The sequence below is a fragment of the Triturus cristatus genome, chromosome 3_2, assembly GCF_964204655.1.
Source record: "Triturus cristatus chromosome 3_2, aTriCri1.1, whole genome shotgun sequence".
Lineage (NCBI taxonomy): Eukaryota > Metazoa > Chordata > Amphibia > Caudata > Salamandridae > Triturus > Triturus cristatus.
In genome coordinates, this window is record NC_140584.1 from 436,635,143 (window position 1) to 436,656,104 (window position 20,962).

The following is a 20,962-nucleotide window of genomic DNA, read 5'->3' on the forward strand; positions in this document are numbered from 1 at the left end:
GATGAAGTCTCAGCATCTCTCATCGGACCGGGGTCGGGGAGAGAAAACTCACCCCCTCCCCACTGGGTGAATGAAGTCTTCCCCCACCAATAGAAAACAAGTTGACCGCCGGCCTGCGAGGTTGCCCGGCTCGGCAAAGCAGGTTTGCCCTCTGTCGCTCCGAACGTGAGAAAAAAAATTACGGCTGAGATGCAAAAATGGTGTCACTTGTATCCGCAGGTTGTGCGTAGAGGAGCGCTGCAGAGCACGCGCAGGTCCAGGTCTGGCGCCGAGCATCCTCAGTGCAGCATCAGCACCAGCATCCCTCGGCCGCCGTGGCTGGGGTCTTCGCCCATCTTCGGCACAGGGATTCATTCAGCGCCCAATAAGGAGGACCCTGTACCAGGCGGGCGGATTTCAAGTGGTTGGTGTGGAACGCCGGCTTTCGTAGGCGCTGGGAGAGCTGTGGACGGAAAATCCGCGCACCCTCCTGTGCATGCGAGGATCGGCCGCTGAGAAGACCTACCCTTTAGGGGTGCTGAGTCGGGGTTCCACAAGGAAAGTCTTCTTCCCGCGGGAACGTCGCCGTCTGAACCCGAAAAGCGCGATCCGCGATAGTCGTTTTTGAGTGGGAACGCTGGAAAAAAAAATCGGCGTCTTCCCCGAGCCAGGGGCAGAGTTGGTTCATTCCAGCAGCAGCAGGGACTGGAGCGCCGATGTGTCGGGATTTTCCGCGTGGAATCTCTGCCCTGCCTCGCCAGCCTCGGGTGTCTCTCCCCGCACACCTGACATGACCGCCTCCCCGCCAGGGCACGGGGCACTGGGGGGCCGGGGATGCCAGAGGTGGGCGCCCAGCAGGTGTCGGGGAGACAGGTGGTACCCCAAGCCCATGAAGGCTGAGGCGGCGTTCTGGAGCCATCTCCTGCTCTTCTCCGTGGGGCTCTTGGCTTCGACTGCGGCGGGTAAGTTTTAGGGGAACGCTGGGTTTGGGGGTAGTGGGGTACCATGAACTGTTACGTCGATGTAAATGTCTGTTGCTTCTTTCTTCCGTATGCCCTGGGTGAATCGCAGACACCGATAGGCAGATAGGTAGCGTTATCTTCCATTTGGTAAAAACTCTACCATCCTTAGAACCCCTTTTCTACCCCAGAAATGTAAAGTTGGCTAAGCCGTTGCACTGCCCTGGTGTGATTACATTAAACACGCGCACCACATACCACCCCGCGAGAGGGGAAGCCTGAATGCTTAGTATGGGAGGCAGGCGTTCTCTCAGAAGCCAGTCTTAACTGGGAGAGCAGCGGAACATGTCTCGCGGGGGCAGCGGGGGCCGGTGTTCCTTTTGCCGCCCTGGTCTATACAGTATGTGGAGGTTTGGGAGGGTTGCTTTGGCAGGGGTAGGGCACGCTCGAGCCCTGTATCCCCCCTTCACCTCCCTCAAACCTCATTTTACATTCGTAGTTCATTGGAATCCCTTTTGGGAGCTATACGCTGCAGTCTTTATCAGTGACACACAGCTAGTAAAATCTGCAAACCAGCCAGACCAGGTGCAGTCCAGGAAGGTGAAATGCCGCGTGCAGAACGTGGGTTCGTTCACGTATAGCTGTCACGTATGCAATCATGCATGCATACAAACGCATGTACCATTTATAAGTGTTTTTGCTGTATATATGTATGTGTGTTGATTCCTGAATTTGGGTTGTGTTTGTGTACGCGCGCATGCACACACAGAGGCCGGCATACACAACCATACGTGGGCCCGCATGTCTAAACATATATGTGTATACCAATTGACATATTTTTTAACATGCACCTGTGCCCTTGTGTGTGCAAAACCCTTTCCTCTACAACCCTGTACTGTTCAGCCTCCCAAGCTGCCGAAATGATTGTGCTAAAATAGCCTGGGCTATTTATTACCTATATGTCGGGTATTTGCGAGCACTGATGAGGTGAAAACAGATTTTTTTTATTGCCAGTTGTGTTTAAAAGTTCAGAAATGTAACTCATAAAAGCAAAACACACCGCAAAGAACGATAACATCTCCAGCTCCATAATATAACAATACATTGTGATTTAATGCATAGCCTAACATGACTCTATATAACTTTACACAGAATATAACCCCGTCGTTAACGGACTTGAGAGGCATTTCGTATCGCTGCTTGTGCTATATGTGTGTGTGTGTGTTTTAGCGTTCCTAGTGCCTAGTTGAACTCTTCCTCTGGATGGGTGCTATATCCCACCAGCCCCCCAGGGGGAGCTTTGCCGATTTACCACTTGTGCTCCTTGGCAGCTGGCAGAACAGGAGGACCCCCCAGAATGACTTGAGAACGAGGGGCCTAAGAGTCTCTGTTCCTTTTGGCAGCTCAGGGGTCTTAGGAAGTGGGAGGCAGGAAGTCACTGGGCCAGAGTTGGGACAAGCATAGGGAGAGATGATGTGGCATAACGGCCAGCGCTGGCGACGTAAGATTTTGTGGAAAAGGTTCGAGTCTCGGCGTCTGCTCAACATCCTGTGATTCTGGACAAATCTCTTAATGTCCCTGTGCCTACCGAAAATGAATGTGTCCTTGTGTAATGTAACCAGCGTTCGTGTAAGGCGCTTCTGTACGTTCGGGTCGAGTTCAGGCTCTATAAAACTGCAACAAAAAAAAAAGAATGGGGCAGTGCCTCACGACCTCAACATCTCAATATAGGTCTCTGACATTTGGATTTTGTAAACGATTTTCTAAAAACGCGATGTTTAGTATTTCCAGTGCATTGCACATACTTGCACCCGAAGTTCCATTAACAACGTGGATTTTTCGTTGCATGAGATCACAAACGCTTTTCTGTCAGTTGCTGGGAAAAGCCCTCTGGGGCTGCCACCCATTGTAAGTGAGCCGCCGGTGACCTTTCGGGAAAGCATGGGCCTAATTGGAGAATGGCCAGGTTCCTCCGCGGATTCTTGACGGGAACTTAATATTCATGAGGGCGGGTGCGGCGCGAGGAAATGTGGGAAACTGCGCGGTTGGCTATTCGTCGCTTGCGCCGCTGCATGCCTTTGATATTTTGTGCAAAATAATTGACTCGGGGAAGCGGGGGTCACGGGGGCCTCTGCCGCACGTGGTATGCTGCTGGCTTTGCCGGCGTGGTATTGCACAGCCAATGACGGGTCACGGAAATCGCTTAACCCGAGGCGCCCTGCGCGTGGTCTCCTTTTTGAGTGTGATTCTTGCCGGTGGCAGTTAGCAGATTTGCCTTTGTGGGGCACCCGAGCCGTTCGTATCGCCTTGAAAATCAAACCCGTCTAACGAAAGCGCCAGTTTGTATCGTGAAACCTGATCCCTCCGGTGGCTGCTGGTCCGGAGACGTTTCGATGTGCCAGTGAGTGCCGAAGATTTGTCCGCGTGCCAGCCTGCAGATGCCCAATTAAGGCATGCAGAAGACATGTCAGGCTATGGGGCTTCGGTGTCTCGGCTCTTGCCCACGTGAGGAGATGACGGAACGGCAGCCGGGACGCTGCTGGCTTCTGAATAGGCATCACCCTTCAAACACTACGAACCGATCTTGACTGGATTCAGACAGGGGGTCTGGATTGGAGCTCACCTTTGCAGTCACGAGAGAGACTGCTTCACCGCCTCCCGACTCGGGGCCACAACCACCGACCCACCCACACACTCACCGCCCACACACTCACCCACCCACACACTCACCAACCCACACACGTAGCTTCTTGGGTCTCATTCAGCAATGCACAGAAAGCCCCTCTGTTCAATCCACTTTCGAGAATGCAGTAATCCTGCTGAGGTGCAGGGGGGGCATTGCACACTGACCGCGAGCACGGCAGACCCCTCTCCTCCGAGGGTTTCGGGCCTACGCTGCCAGAGCTCCACTATCCGTTTCAAACATGTGCTCATCCCTTCTCTGCAGGATTTCTCTCTGGGTCCGGGGAGTGATTCTCTGTCAAAGCCCAGTCACCTCCCGGGCCCTCCGCTCCCGTGTGTCCGGAGGGCGGGGCGCAGAGCTGGGCTTGAATGAGAGTTCTCTACCAGGTTTATAGGAAAGGGTGAGACAATCTATGAGGTGGGGTGTTGCCAGGGCTCGGGTGTTGGCACGAGTGTGGGCGGTGTCTGATGTGGGCTTGGCATTGTTCCAGACTGCCGAGATCGGCAGGATTAAGTAACTGCAGCAAAGGTGGATCTCACCTGGATGCAGGGCTTTAAGTGGGCCGGGTCCTGCCGGCGCTCGCACAGACAGGCCTAAAAAGTAGATGCTGAGACGGGTCCCTATCGGGCACTCCATTTTTGCCCTCGCAAACGGGGGAGGGGGGGGAGAGGGGGGACGTTGGTGAATCTTAACTCTACCACCCTTCACTGCCTTTGAGGTAACCTCAAAGAGACTGATAATAGTTCTTTCTCAGTCTCATAATTTCAGAACTGAAGCATTTTCTATATGATTATTTTCTATATTATATATAACGAGCAAAGCCATAGGTGTTGCTTATTTATATTATGTAACTAACAACCATTGGCAACGCCAACAGTCCTGGCTTGTTGTAGGTGTAATGTTACTTGTTGAATTATATATATGGATGCAGTTATGGAAGCTGCAAAATAACAGCTATGCGGCACACTATGCTGAGCACAGACTTTTAGCTTAGGTGTTTTTAAGTCACGCCCTTAATTACATCAACCACGCCCTTTTGAGAGAGCCCCCCAGTTTTTACATACCACTTAAAGCCCTGCCTAGATGGATATCGGTGAAGGTTTGTGGAGCCGTGCAGCTGACGCCATTTCAAACGAGAAGCACATGTGGTGCCCACTGGGTATCTGGATGTGAGACAGGGCTGTCAAAATAATACAAACGGTTCTGTCGGGTAAACAGTATTATTTCTAGAAAAAACTTTCATTTGTTTGTTTATGTGAACACACATAGAGACCATAAATACTTTTCAAAAAGGCTTTATGAATTGCATCATTCATAGATAACTGATTGCAAGGGCTGTCAAATGTGAAACATATTAGTGACAAGGTGACATAGTGCTTAGTGCTATGGTGAAAAGTGCATAATATGTACAGTGTGACTTATGGAGGTACTGATAATTTACAGAGGCCAGTTAAGCGAGTATTTGGAACAGTCTGCAGATGGATTTAATGAGTCTTTTATGCAGAGTATTTCCAACTGATCCTTGAACAAGTGTCGACGTTTCAACCCAAGGTAGCGTTATTCGCTAGTCAAAACGGGTCTTCATCAGGACGGGGAGTGACAGCCTATGGAATAGTAAGGAATATGGTCAGGTGCGTTCGAGAAATTGAATGCCGTGTGAATGGTTGCATACAGGGTGAAAACTCACCAGAAGTAGGCCCAATGTAACTTGTGGGGCAGTATGTGAAGGTAGGCAAACAGGAGCAGTTGTATCCTGTATAACCTGGCTAGGGATCTATTCGAGAAAATAGAATTATGTAAGACAAGGCCCCGGAATGGCTGATGGATTAATTACGTTGTTGAGGATAAACTGATAGACTCACTTGGTAGGTAAAATCAAATCCTTTGATAGATGAGTCAGGTGGAGCCACATAAGGGATTAATCTGAAGCGGCAGGTATGTAGGGATAGACAAAAGTTCTATCGTCAGAAGGAACGAATCACTGTGGAAATAAAAAAATAAAACTAAGTCTAGATTAGGGTGGGCGCGGTGTCTATATCAAGAAGGACGCGCATGATGGTATCCACTCACCATCAATGTCAGCTCGGCCTTGAGTAAAATCAAATCCATTGATGGATGAGTCAAGTAGAGCCACATAAGGGATTAGTCCGAAGCGGCAGGTATGAGGGGATAGACAAAAGTTCTATCATCCGAAGGACCGAGTCACTGTGAAAATAAATAAATAAAACTAAGTCTAGATTGGGGTGGGCGCGGTGTCTACATCAGGGGGGGACGCGCATGATGGTATCCACTTACCATCAATATCAGCTCGGCTTGAAGTAATTAATTCATCCTTGGTAGCGCGCAGGCAAGCGTCCTGTCTCTCGCTGAATTCCTCGGCGAGTGTGTGACAGACGCTGTCAGTTTAAGTAAAGGAAAGGTGCGCGTATGAGTGGCGCGTGCGGCCACGTCATGCATTGGTTGCTAAGAGACGCTCAAGAAGCCGGAAACTACCATCAGGTGCCAGGAAACTGATTGGCTGATGTGGGCGATCCCGATTGGGTTAGAGGAACGTTGCTAGGGTAACCACGTCAAGCGTTCGTTTCTGAGGGCCCCCGGTGTCAGCGATTGGCTAGGACAACAACGTCAGGATTTTCAGTAATCGAGGATGTCAAACCAGCGCGGATTTGCCTGGATGAGCGGTTTAATTGATACGGACAGCTAGATGTTAGGAGCGGTCTCGTGATTGCTCAGACAAGATTATAATCAGGGATTTGTTGATGTGATTGCCAAATTTGGCTTTACAGGATCGGGCAGTATGTAATCACGCAATGTCAAATAAAGACGAGTGCATAGTATGTCCGTATATAGTTCATTGAAAGGTATAAAGTTGTTCAATCACGTGTGTCCTGTGTCAGCAGAGAGGATTTGTCAGTGAAATGAAACATAGCTAAATAGTACAGCATGAACTCATCTTTAAGCATTTAAAACGTGCACATAAATCATGTATTTAAAAATATTTGCAAATTAGATAAAACAAAGAATTGGAACTTTGTCTGTTATTATACCAAAGACCTTATAGTATCTTGTATACAGTTCATAAATTGAAACGGGGTATTGAATTTATGTACAATAATTCAGTGATGTAAGGTCCATAAATTGTAGATGATTTCCAACACAAGACTCTATTGCAACTCAGTCTGAGACATATCTGATTCAGTCTAGTCTATGCCCAAAGCACTAGAAATGAAGAGTTAAAGTTGCCCCATCTGTCTTGCAGTCTCCTCTATTTCGTTTAACCCGGTCTGTACCGAGTTGAGCAAATGGATCCATCTACACTCTTTGTAGTTTAAGGTCCCAGAAATTGCACCTCCTCTAACATTAGGGCTAACCTTCTCTAGGATCCACCATTTGATGCTGTCTGGAGGGTGGTTGTGTGTCACAAAATGCTCGACCATGGGTGCACCTTGCACTTTACACCTTATCCTGCTCATGTGTTGGAGAATTCTGGCCTTTGCTTTTTGGACGGTTTGCCCTACATAGATAAGGCCACAGGGACAAAGGATGGCATAGATAACCTGCGAGCTGTTGCAGTTAGTGAAGTGGGGCAATTTATATGTTTTGTTTTCATATGTAAAGTTGTTCCCCTCATGGCAGAGGTCGCACGCCTTGCATTGTCCACATTTATGATGTCCTGAGACAGGGGGTAGTCCAAAGTAGTTCCTCAGATCCGTTTGTTTGGGTGGTTCAAGAAACGCTCGTACAACCGAGTCTTTAATATTTTTGCCCCGCTTGAATGCAAAGATGGGGTCCTGCTGGATCATCAGTTCACTCGCTACCAGGTTCCAGTACTTCTTCACGATTCTTTTTATGTCATTGCTTTTTGTATTGAATGTTGTGACACACACGATGTTGTTGTTTTTGGTGTCTTTAGGTTTGACCTCTAACAATTGTTCTCGAGGACAATACCAAGCACGTTTTTTCGCTCTTTTGAGCAGACCCATAGGGTAACCTCTTTCCCTCAGACGGTTTGTGAGGACATCAGATTCCTTGAAGTAATCCACTCTACGAGTACAGTTTCTTCTCAGTCTTAGGTATTGCCCATAAGGCAGGTTGTCTCTCAGATTACGGGGATGGTGTGAGTTGTATCTTAGTAGTGTATTTCTTTCCAAGGGCTTACGATAAAGATCACAGTATAAAAGCCCTTCCTCCACTCGAAAAGTAAGATCCAGAAAGTCTATTGACTCGTTACTATTCATAGTGAACTGAATGTCATTGGACCTGGCATTTAGCCACTCGTGAAAGTTATTCAGCTCCATGCTGTCGCCGGACCAAACCATAATGACATCGTCAATATAGCGTTTCCATACTGCAATCTGGTTGAGAAATGGGTTTTGGTGACTATATAGATGTTCCTCTTCATAGTTGTCCATAAAGATATTCGCCAAGCTCGGCGCATATGTGGCTCCCATCGCCACTCCTTTACACTGGTAGTAGAAATGTTTCTGAAAAATGAAGTAATTCTTCTTCATCGCGATCTCTAAGAGTGAAATTAAGAAATCGGTTGGGATCCAGTGGGGTCTCTCTCGTTCATCCAGGGTGGTTCTAATAACTTCCAATGCTTTGTCTTGAGGGATTGAGGTATAGAGTGAAGAGACATCCAATGTAACGAGCAGTTGTGTATGTGGATCGAATTCCTGCCCCTCCAAAAGTTGAATGATGTGCATGGTGTCTCTCACAAATGATTTTGTCTTGGGGACTCATGGTTGCAAAAAATGGTCTATAAATTTGTTCAATGGTTCCAAGATTGAACCGCAACCAGAAACAATTGGTCTGCCTGGTGGTTTCACTAGTCGCTTGTGCACTTTAGGTAGCGTGTAGATTGTAGGGATACGAGGCTCTCTGTTATTAAGGAAATCGTGTTCATGTTTGCTTAGGAAGCCACAGTCCAATCCGTGTTTGGTCATCTGTTGAATCAATGATTGTATTGTAGGTGTTGGATCTTTTCTGATCAGTTGGTAACTTTCTGAATCACCCAGTTGGAGTTCGATTTCATCCACATAATCCTTGGTGTTTTGTAGTACCACAGCTCCACCCTTGTCTGCCGCTTTGATGACGATTGAGTCATTACAGCTCAGAAAGCGCAGTGCCTGTTTTTCTTCCTTGTCGATATTGTATTGTATGTATTTTCTCTCATCTAAGAGTTGCATGGTCTCATGAAGTACAATCTTTTCAAATGCTAGGATCTTCTCACTCATTTGGTAGGCATTAGGAGTAAAGGTGGAAGCAGGCCTAAAATTCGTCGCTGATGGTACTGGGTTGAAAATATTTTTGCTAAAGTAATATTTCAGCCTGATCTTGCGAAAGAATTGTTGGAGCTCCAGTTTTACTCGAAACGAGTCAGGTATCACAGTAGGTACAAAGGACAATCCTTTAATGAGAACATTTCTCTCAGCATCGGTTAAGTTATGTGTTGACAAGTTAATTATTGGTTCTCTATGGTCAGTTGTAATGATCTTATTTATACCTTCAATCTGAACTATTGTGCCAGTAGTATCAGATATAGCTCTCAGAAGTGCTGCGGTATCATCAGTATCCGTCCTGCCAACTATAGCTGTCTGTGGTACTCCGATGTCAATGCTCTGTTCAGTAGCAGTACTCATCGTATTCTGATGTGTCCTTTCATTCCGTGTTCTCTGATTAACATTGTGAGAATTGGATGGAACAGCTTCGTTGTTCATATTGTCAGTGTAGGTCAAGACACTCAGTGTCTGAATGTTACCACTGTTTCCCTGGTTCTCAATGTCGGTCATGGTACTCTGTTTTAGGATGTTGGAACTGGGTCTCCGGATTCCTACCATCTGTAGGTCTGTCTCCGGGTAGAGATTTCTCCGTGTGTTTCCGGTTGATAGAAGCGGACACGCGATGTTCCCTGTTGTGTATTCCTGCCTCTGTTCCAACCTCTTGATCTTTCCCAGTTCTGTGCTCTGCCCCCACCCCTGTTGGTTTGGCGGTAGCCTTCCCCTAGAAAATTGGGGCCCTGATTAGCTTGGTTACCTTGGTTACCTTGATAACTAGTGGAGGGTCTGTCTAAGTCTGTGTCTGAACCACTACCAAAAGAGGAATCTGAGAATGTTTTGAATCTCCTTGGTCCCTGTCTGCTTTTATTCGAGAAAAAACCTTGACTGTCTTGCTGGTAATAGTCATCAGATAAATAAGGATATGTGTTGTTCTTATCGTAACTCCTTATATCCTTAGCTAGTTTATCCAATTTCCTGTTCAGTGTAACTGTATTGAATTCTGCCAGTGTTTTTTCTGCCCGCTCAAGAGCTTCTCTGGCGTTAGAAAGAGCTCTATCCTCAAGGATCTCCTTCTTAAGGTCAGAGATTTCCTTTTGTGAGTTTTTTAACGTATTCAATCGCCGTCTCCACACCGAGAACCATCCAGTGTCTGGAGCAGTTATTGGCTACGTAGCTGAATCCTTCCCTGAACTTGGGGATATCTATAAAAATAGCTGGTTCATTGCGTACTTGTAATCCCTTGGGGATTATATTCGATGACAAGTACTTGGGTAGTACGTGCCCGTGAAGGCGAGCTCTAATCAGCTTCTTTTCCAATCTTTCAATTTTAGCTAATTTCTCATTAAGACCTGAGTCAACTGATACTCTGTCAGAGCCTAGAAGAAAACTAGAAGCACCTTGATCTTGTATAAGCTTAGCTATATAGTCTTCCGTATATGACAGAGTTTCTTTTTCAGACATAATACAAACGTAAACACACAGTAAAACGACAAATTATTACAAAACAATGAATGAGAGTTAGAAACCCTCGCAGGTATGAACCTGCACTCAACTTAATAATATCAAAATGGGGTAACCCAGTATCCCTCAGAACCTGGGCAGTTTATCAAAATAATACAAACGGTTCTGTCGGGTAAACAGTATTATTTCTAGAAAAAACTTTCATTTGTTTGTTTATATGAACACACATAGAGACCATAAATACTTTTCAAAAAGGCTTTATGAATTGCATCATTCATAGATAACTGATTGCAAGGGCTGTCAAATGTGAAACATATTAGTGACAAGGTGACATAGTGCTTAGTGCTGTGGTGAAAAGTGCATAATATGTACAGTGTGACTTATGGAGGTACTGATAATTTACAGAGGCCAGTTAAGCGAGTATTTGGAACAGTCTGCAGATGGATTTAATGAGTCTTTTATGCAGAGTATTTCCAACTGATCCTTGAACAAGTGTCGACGTTTCAACCCAAGGTAGCGTTATTCGCTAGTCAAAACGGGTCTTCATCAGGACGGGGAGTGACAGCCTATGGAATAGTAAGGAATATGGTCAGGTGCGTTCGAGAAATTGAATGCCGTGTGAATGGTTGCATACAGGGTGAAAACTCACCAGAAGTAGGCCCAATGTAACTTGTGGGGCAGTATGTGAAGGTAGGCAAACAGGAGCAGTTGTATCCTGTACAACCTGGCTAGGGATCTATTCGAGAAAATAGAATTATGTAAGACAAGGCCCCGGAATGGCTGATGGATTAATTACGTTGTTGAGGATAAACTGATAGACTCACTTGGTAGGTAAAATCAAATCCTTTGATAGATGAGTCAGGTGGAGCCACATAAGGGATTAATCTGAAGCGGCAGGTATGTAGGGATAGACAAAAGTTCTATCGTCAGAAGGAACGAATCACTGTGGAAATAAAAAAATAAAACTAAGTCTAGATTAGGGTGGGCGCGGTGTCTATATCAAGAAGGACGCGCATGATGGTATCCACTCACCATCAATGTCAGCTCGGCCTTGAGTAAAATCAAATCCATTGATGGATGAGTCAAGTAGAGCCACATAAGGGATTAGTCCGAAGCGGCAGGTATGAGGGGATAGACAAAAGTTCTATCATCCGAAGGACCGAGTCACTGTGAAAATAAATAAATAAAACTAAGTCTAGATTGGGGTGGGCGCGGTGTCTACATCAGGGGGGGACGCGCATGATGGTATCCACTTACCATCAATATCAGCTCGGCTTGAAGTAATTAATTCATCCTTGGTAGCGCGCAGGCAAGCGTCCTGTCTCTCGCTGAATTCCTCGGCGAGTGTGTGACAGACGCTGTCAGTTTAAGTAAAGGAAAGGTGCGCGTATGAGTGGCGCGTGCGGCCACGTCAAGCATTGGTTGCTAAGAGACGCTCAAGAAGCCGGAAACTACCATCAGGTGCCAGGAAACTGATTGGCTGATGTGGGCGATCCCGATTGGGTTAGAGGAACTTTGTTAGGGTAACCACGTCAAGCGTTCGTTTCTGAGGGCCCCCGGTGTCAGCGATTGGCTAGGACAACAACGTCAGGATTTTCAGTAATCGAGGATGTCAAACCAGCGCAGATTTGCCTGGATGAGCGGTTTAATTGATACGGACAGCTAGATGTTAGGAGCGGTCTCGTGATTGCTCAGACAAGATTATAATCAGGGATTTGTTGATGTGATTGCCAAATTTGGCTTTACAGGATCGGGCAGTATGTAATCACGCAATGTCAAATAAAGACGAGTGCATAGTATGTCCGTATATAGTTCATTGAAAGGTATAAAGTTGTTCAATCACGTGTGTCCTGTGTCAGCAGAGAGGATTTGTCAGTGAAATGAAACATAGCTAAATAGTACAGCATGAACTCATCTTTAAGCATTTAAAACGTGCACATAAATCATGTATTTAAAAATATTTGCAAATTAGATAAAACAAAGAATTGGAACTTTGTCTGTTATTATACCAAAGACCTTATAGTATCTTGTATACAGTTCATAAATTGAAACGGGGTATTGAATTTATGTACAATAATTCAGTGATGTAAGGTCCATAAATTGTAGATGATTTCCAACACAAGACTCTATTGCAACTCAGTCTGAGACATATCTGATTCAGTCTAGTCTATGCCCAAAGCACTAGAAATGAAGAGTTAAAGTTGCCCCATCTGTCTTGCAGTCTCCTCTATTTCGTTTAACCCGGTCTGTACCGAGTTGAGCAAATAGATCCATCTACACTCTTTGTAGTTTAAGGTCCCAGAAATTGCACCTCCTCTAACATTAGGGCTAACCTTCTCTAGGATCCACCATTTGATGCTGTCTGGAGGGTGGTTGTGTGTCACAAAATGCTCGACCATGGGTGCACCTTGCACTTTACACCTTATCCTGCTCATGTGTTGGAGAATTCTGGCCTTTGCTTTTTGGACGGTTTGCCCTACATAGATAAGGCCACAGGGACAAAGGATGGCATAGATAACCTGCGAGCTGTTGCAGTTAGTGAAGTGGGGCAATTTATATGTTTTGTTTTCATATGTAAAGTTGTTCCCCTCATGGCAGAGGTCGCACGCCTTGCATTGTCCACATTTATGATGTCCTGAGACAGGGGGTAGTCCAAAGTAGTTCCTCAGATCCGTTTGTTTGGGTGGTTCAAGAAACGCTCGTACAACCGAGTCTTTAATATTTTTGCCCCGCTTGAATGCAAAGATGGGGTCCTGCTGGATCATCAGTTCACTCGCTACCAGGTTCCAGTACTTCTTCACGATTCTTTTTATGTCATTGCTTTTTGTATTGAATGTTGTGACACACACGATGTTGTTGTTTTTGGTGTCTTTAGGTTTGACCTCTAACAATTGTTCTCGAGGACAATACCAAGCACGTTTTTTCGCTCTTTTGAGCAGACCCATAGGGTAACCTCTTTCCCTCAGACGGTTTGTGAGGACATCAGATTCCTTGAAGTAATCCACTCTACGAGTACAGTTTCTTCTCAGTCTTAGGTATTGCCCATAAGGCAGGTTGTCTCTCAGATTACGGGGATGGTGTGAGTTGTATCTTAGTAGTGTATTTCTTTCCAAGGGCTTACGATAAAGATCACAGTATAAAAGCCCTTCCTCCACTCGAAAAGTAAGATCCAGAAAGTCTATTGACTCGTTGTTACTATTCATAGTGAACTGAATGTCATTGGACCTGGCATTTAGCCACTCGTGAAAGTTATTCAGCTCCATGCTGTCGCCGGACCAAACCATAATGACATCGTCAATATAGCGTTTCCATACTGCAATCTGGTTGAGAAATGGGTTTTGGTGACTATATAGATGTTCCTCTTCATAGTTGTCCATAAAGATATTCGCCAAGCTCGGCGCATATGTGGCTCCCATCGCCACTCCTTTACACTGGTAGTAGAAATGTTTCTGAAAAATGAAGTAATTCTTCTTCATCGCGATCTCTAAGAGTGAAATTAAGAAATCGGTTGGGATCCAGTGGGGTCTCTCTCGTTCATCCAGGGTGGTTCTAATAACTTCCAATGCTTTGTCTTGAGGGATTGAGGTATAGAGTGAAGAGACATCCAATGTAACGAGCAGTTGTGTATGTGGATCGAATTCCTGCCCCTCCAAAAGTTGAATGATGTGCATGGTGTCTCTCACAAATGATTTTGTCTTGGGGACCCATGGTTGCAAAAAATGGTCTATAAATTTGTTCAATGGTTCCAAGATTGAACCGCAACCAGAAACAATTGGTCTGCCTGGTGGTTTCACTAGTCGCTTGTGCACTTTAGGTAGCGTGTAGATTGTAGGGATACGAGGCTCTCTGTTATTAAGGAAATCGTGTTCATGTTTGCTTAGGAAGCCACAGTCCAATCCGTGTTTGGTCGTCTGTTGAATCAATGATTGTATTGTAGGTGTTGGATCTTTTCTGATCAGTTGGTAACTTTCTGAATCACCCAGTTGGAGTTCGATTTCATCCACATAATCCTTGGTGTTTTGTAGTACCACAGCTCCACCCTTGTCTGCCGCTTTGATGACGATTGAGTCATTACAGCTCAGAGAGCGCAGTGCCTGTTTTTCTTCCTTGTCGATATTGTATTGTATGTATTTTCTCTCATCTAAGAGTTGCATGGTCTCATGAAGGACAATCTTTTCAAATGCTAGGATCTTCTCACTCATTTGGTAGGCATTAGGAGTAAAGGTGGAAGCAGGCCTAAAATTCGTCGCTGATGGTACTGGGTTGAAAATATTTTTGCTAAAGTAATATTTCAGCCTGATCTTGCGAAAGAATTGTTGGAGCTCCAGTTTTACTCGAAACGAGTCAGGTATCACAGTAGGTACAAAGGACAATCCTTTAATGAGAACATTTCTCTCAGCATCGGTTAAGTTATGTGTTGACAAGTTAATTATTGGTTCTCTATGGTCAGTTGTAATGATCTTATTTATACCTTCAATCTGAACTATTGTGCCAGTAGTATCAGATATAGCTCTCAGAAGTGCTGCGGTATCATCAGTATCCGTCCTGCCAACTATAGCTGTCTGTGGTACTCCGATGTCAATGCTCTGTTCAGTAGCAGTACTCATCGTATTCTGATGTGTCCTTTCATTCCGTGTTCTCTGATTAACATTGTGAGAATTGGATGGAACAGCTTCGTTGTTCATATTGTCAGTGTAGGTCAAGACACTCAGTGTCTGAATGTTACCACTGTTTCCCTGGTTCTCAATGTCGGTCATGGTACTCTGTTTTAGGATGTTGGAACTGGGTCTCCGGTTTCCTACCATCTGTAGGTCTGTCTCCGGGTAGAGATTTCTCTGTGTGTTTCCGGTTGATAGAAGCGGACACGCGATGTTCCCTGTTGTGTATTCCTGCCTCTGTTCCAACCTCTTGATCTTTCCCAGGTCTGTGCTCTGCCCCCACCCCTGTTGGTTTGGCGGTAGCCTTCCCCTAAAAAATTGGGGCCCTGATTAGCTTGGTTACCTTGGTTACCTTGATAACTAGTGGAGGGTCTGTCTAAGTCTGTGTCTGAACCACTACCAAAAGAGGAATCTGAGAATGTTTTGAATCTCCTTGGTCCCTGTCTGCTTTTATTCGAGAAAAAACCTTGACTGTCTTGCTGGTAATAGTCATCAGATAAATAAGGATATGTGTTGTTCTTATCGTAACTCCTTATATCCTTAGCTAGTTTATCCAATTTCCTGTTCAGTGTAACTGTATTGAATTCTGCCAGTGTTTTTTCTGCCCGCTCAAGAGCTTCTCTGGCGTTAGAAAGAGCTCTATCCTCAAGGATCTCCTTCTTAAGGTCAGAGATTTCCTGTGTGAGTTTTTTAACGTATTCAATCGCCATCTCCACACCGAGAACCATCCAGTGTCTGGAGCAGTTATTGGCTACGTAGCTGAATCCTTCCCTGAACTTGGGGATATCTATAAAAATAGCTGGTTCATTGCGTACTTGTAATCCCTTGGGGATTATATTCGATGACAAGTACTTGGTTAGTACATGCCCGTGAAGGCGAGCTCTAATCAGCTTCTTTTCCAATCTTTCAATTTTAGCTAATTTCTCATTAAGACCTGAGTCAACTGATACTCTGTCAGAGCCTAGAAGAAAACTAGAAGCACCTTGATCTTGTATAAGCTTAGCTATATAGTCTTCCGTATATGACAGAGTTTCTTTTTCAGACATAATACAAACGTAAACACACAGTAAAACGACAAATTATTACAAAACAATGAATGAGAGTTAGAAACCCTCGCAGGTATGAACCTGCACTCAACTTAATAATATCAAAATGGGGTAACCCAGTATCCCTCAGAACCTGGGCAGTTTATCAAAATAATACAAACGGTTCTGTCGGGTAAACAGTATTATTTCTAGAAAAAACTTTCATTTGTTTGTTTATATGAACACACATAGAGACCATAAATACTTTTCAAAAAGGCTTTATGAATTGCATCATTCATAGATAACTGATTGCAAGGGCTGTCAAATGTGAAACATATTAGTGACAAGGTGACATAGTGCTTAGTGCTGTGGTGAAAAGTGCATAATATGTACAGTGTGACTTATGGAGGTACTGATAATTTACAGAGGCCAGTTAAGCGAGTATTTGGAACAGTCTGCAGATGGATTTAATGAGTCTTTTATGCAGAGTATTTCCAACTGATCCTTGAACAAGTGTCGACGTTTCAACCCAAGGTAGCGTTATTCGCTAGTCAAAACGGGTCTTCATCAGGACGGGGAGTGACAGCCTATGGAATAGTAAGGAATATGGTCAGGTGCGTTCGAGAAATTGAATGCCGTGTGAATGGTTGCATACAGGGTGAAAACTCACCAGAAGTAGGCCCAATGTAACTTGTGGGGCAGTATGTGAAGGTAGGCAAACAGGAGCAGTTGTATCCTGTACAACCTGGCTAGGGATCTATTCGAGAAAATAGAATTATGTAAGACAAGGCCCCGGAATGGCTGATGGATTAATTACGTTGTTGAGGATAAACTGATAGACTCACTTGGTAGGTAAAATCAAATCCTTTGATAGATGAGTCAGGTGGAGCCACATAAAGGATTAATCTGAAGCGGCAGGTATGTAGGGATAGACAAAAGTTCTATCGTCAGAAGGAACGAATCACTGTGGAAATAAAAAAATAAAACTAAGTCTAGACTGAGAAGAAACTGTACTCATAGAGTGGATTACTTCAAGGAATCTGATGTCCTCACAATCCGTCTGAGGGAAAGAGGTTACCCTATGGGTCTGCTCAAAAGAGCGAAAAAACGTGCTTGGTATTGTCCTCGAGAACAATTGTTAGAGGTCAAACCTAAAGACACCAAAAACAACAACATCGTGTGTGTCACAACATTCAATACAAAAAGCAATGACATAAAAAGAATCGTGAAGAAGTACTGGAACCTGGTAGCGAGTGAACTGATGATCCAGCAGGACCCCATCTTTGCATTCAAGCGGGGCAAAAATATTAAAGACTCGGTTGTACGAGCGTTTCTTGAACCACCCAAACAAACGGATCTGAGGAACTACTTTGGACTACCCCCTGTCTCAGGACATCATAAATGTGGACAATGCAAGGCGTGCGACCTCTGCCATGAGGGGAACAACTTTACATATGAAAACAAAACATATAAATTGCCCCACTTCACTAACTGCAACAGCTCGCAGGTTATCTATGCCATCCTTTGTCCCTGTGGCCTTATCTATGTAGGGCAAACCGTCCAAAAAGCAAAGGCCAGAATTCTCCAACACATGAGCAGGATAAGGTGTAAAGTGCAAGGTGCACCCATGGTCGAGCATTTTGTGACACACAACCACCCTCCAGACAGCATCAAATGGTGGATCCTAGAGAAGGTTAGCCCTAATGTTAGAGGAGGTGCAATTTCTGGGACCTTAAACTACAAAGAGTGTAGGTGGATCCATTTGCTCAACTCGGTACAGACCGGGTTAAACGAAATAGAGGAGACTGCAAGACAGATGGGGCAACTTTAACTCTTCATTTCTAGTGCTTTGGGCATAGACTAGACTGAATCAGATATGTCTCAGACTGAGTTGCAATAGAGTCTTGTGTTGGAAATCATCTACAATTTATGGACCTTACATCACTGAATTATTGTACATAAATTCAATACCCCGTTTCAATTTATGAACTGTATACAAGATACTATAAGGTCTTTGGTATAATAACAGACAAAGTTCCAATTCTTTGTTTTATCTAATTTGCAAATATTTTTAAATACATGATTTATGTGCACGTTTTAAATGCTTAAAGATGAGTTCATGCTGTACTATTTAGCTATGTTTCATTTCACTGACAAATCCTCTCTGCTGACACAGGACACACGTGATTGAACAACTTTATACCTTTCAATGAACTATATACGGACATACTATGCACTCGTCTTTATTTGACATTGCGTGATTACATACTGCCCGATCCTGTAAAGCCAAATTTGGCAATCACATCAACAAATCCCTGATTATAATCTTGTCTGAGCAATCACGAGACCGCTCCTAACATCTAGCTGTCCGTATCAATTAAACCGCTCATCCAGGCAAATCCGCGCTGGTTTGACATCCTCGATTACTGAAAATCCTGATGTTGTTGTCCTAGCCAATCGCTGACACCGGGGGCCCTCAGAAACGAACGCTTGACGTGGTTACCCTAGCAACGTTCCTCTAACCCAATCGGGATCGCCCACATCAGCCAATCAGTTTCCTGGCACCTGATGGTAGTTTCCGGCTTCTTGAGCGTCTCTTAGCAACCAATGCATGACGTGGCCGCACGCGCCACTCATACGCGCACCTTTCCTTTACTTAAACTGACAGCGTCTGTCACACACTCGCCGAGGAATTCAGCGAGAGACAGGACGCTTGCCTGCGCGCTACCAAGGATGAATTAATTACTTCAAGCCGAGCTGATATTGATGGTAAGTGGATACCATCATGCGCGTCCCCCCCTGATGTAGACACCGCGCCCACCCCAATCTAGACTTAGTTTTATTTATTTATTTTCACAGTGACTCGGTCCTTCGGATGATAGAACTTTTGTCTATCCCCTCATACCTGCCGCTTCGGACTAATCCCTTATGTGGCTCTACTTGACTCATCCATCAATGGATTTGATTTTACTCAAGGCCGAGCTGACATTGATGGTGAGTGGATACCATCATGCGCGTCCTTCTTGATATAGACACCGCGCCCACCCTAATCTAGACTTAGTTTTATTTTTTTATTTCCACAGTGATTCGTTCCTTCTGACGATAGAACTTTTGTCTATCCCTACATACCTGCCGCTTCAGATTAATCCCTTATGTGGCTCCACCTGACTCATCTATCAAAGGATTTGATTTTACCTACTAAGTGAGTCTATCAGTTTATCCTCAACAACGTAATTAATCCATCAGCCATTCCGGGGCCTTGTCTTACATAATTCTATTTTCTCGAATAGATCCCTAGCCAGGTTGTACAGGATACAACTGCTCCTGTTTGCCTACCTTCACATACTGCCACACAAGTTACATTGGGCCTACTTCTGGTGAGTTTTCACCCTGTATGCAACCATTCACACGGCATTCAATTTCTCGAACGCACCTGACCATATTCCTTACTATTCCATAGGCTGTCACTCCCCGTCCTGATGAAGACCCGTTTTGACTAGCGAATAACGCTACCTTGGGTTGAAACGTCGACACTTGTTCAAGGATCAGTTGGAAATACTCTGCATAAAAGACTCATTAAATCCATCTGCAGACTGTTCCAAATACTCGCTTAACTGGCCTCTGTAAATTATCAGTACCTCCATAAGTCACACTGTACATATTATGCACTTTTCACCACAGCACTAAGCACTATGTCACCTTGTCACTAATATGTTTCACATTTGACAGCCCTTGCAATCAGTTATCTATGAATGATGCAATTCATAAAGCCTTTTTGAAAAGTATTTATGGTCTCTATGTGTGTTCATATAAACAAACAAATGAAAGTTTTTTCTAGAAATAATACTGTTTACCCGACAGAACCGTTTGTATTATTTTGATAAACTGCCCAGGTTCTGAGGGATACTGGGTTACCCCATTTTGATATTATTAAGGTGAGACAGGGCTGGGCATCTTGAACTGCCTCCTTGCCCTGGACGGCAGACATAGGTGGCTGTTGTAATACAATAACGTCCAATTCCATAGTAAATTGTGTAGGTTGATTTATTAGGATGGATGTAAAGATGAAGAACCCCACCAGGAGCAGCCTTCCTGCTGCTCAGCCCATCCTCCAGCTGACACCACACTCATCCTACATTCCACAGCATTACCACACCAACATCCCACCGCCACAGTCACACTGGCTGAGCAGCAGGTATAACACAACACCCTTCTTTACAAACACTGGAAAAACATTGGAAACTGCTGCATAACCAAGTATTTTATTTTATTAATTTTATTTATTTATCAAGTTTTATAGAGCACAAACAAGTTCCCGAAGGATAACAGAGCTCTTTACAATATGAATAATAGGAATAACATAAATGCAGTATCAACATCCGAGCGGGTGACATATCCCTCTTAGGGTAAGAATTTGTTCATAAGGAATCGTTTAGCTTCCAATTTAAGTAAGCAACAGATGACCAACTTTAGTGTAGAGGTAGTACACGTCACAATATAAGCTGTAATAAAGCATGCATGTTACATATTAATCATAAAAAATTATGCATATTAATTACAGAAAATAAAAGATAAACAATTCCATAAAAAATACAGGCAAATAACTTGTTAAGAGCGTTATTGCAAATTGCCATTTTAAACATAAAGAGATAGTACACGTCAACCTGCTCCTATGATCATACTCTCAATACATAACACAAACATAGCTCGCACATCTTTCCCCTTTCCATTATAAAGACACAACATCCTCTACCAAACCCTAAATGCCACAAACATGTCAGCTGGCCAGGCCGACATGAAAGACAACACGCAGACAAAAAACCTCCAACGGAGCAGTAGGGTCCACCCCAAATCAACACGAAAGGGGAAACACTCTCAGTCCCAGCACACCAAGCAACACCATTCCACTTGGTAAACC

At 44.5% G+C, this 20,962-nt stretch overlaps 1 protein-coding gene across 1 annotated transcript in view; it reads left to right on the forward strand.

Moving 5' to 3' along the window:
• The first annotated feature begins 464 nt into the window (after positions 1–464).
• CSMD2 (CUB and Sushi multiple domains 2) overlaps positions 465–20,962 on the forward strand; it is a 1,634,099-nt gene continuing 1,613,601 nt past the window's right edge. Inside the window, exon 1 of the mRNA XM_085648024.1 lies at positions 465–941. Within this exon, the coding sequence (XP_085504150.1) occupies positions 770–941 (172 nt within the window). The 5' untranslated portion in view covers positions 465–769. The remainder of the gene's footprint in view (positions 942–20,962) is intronic.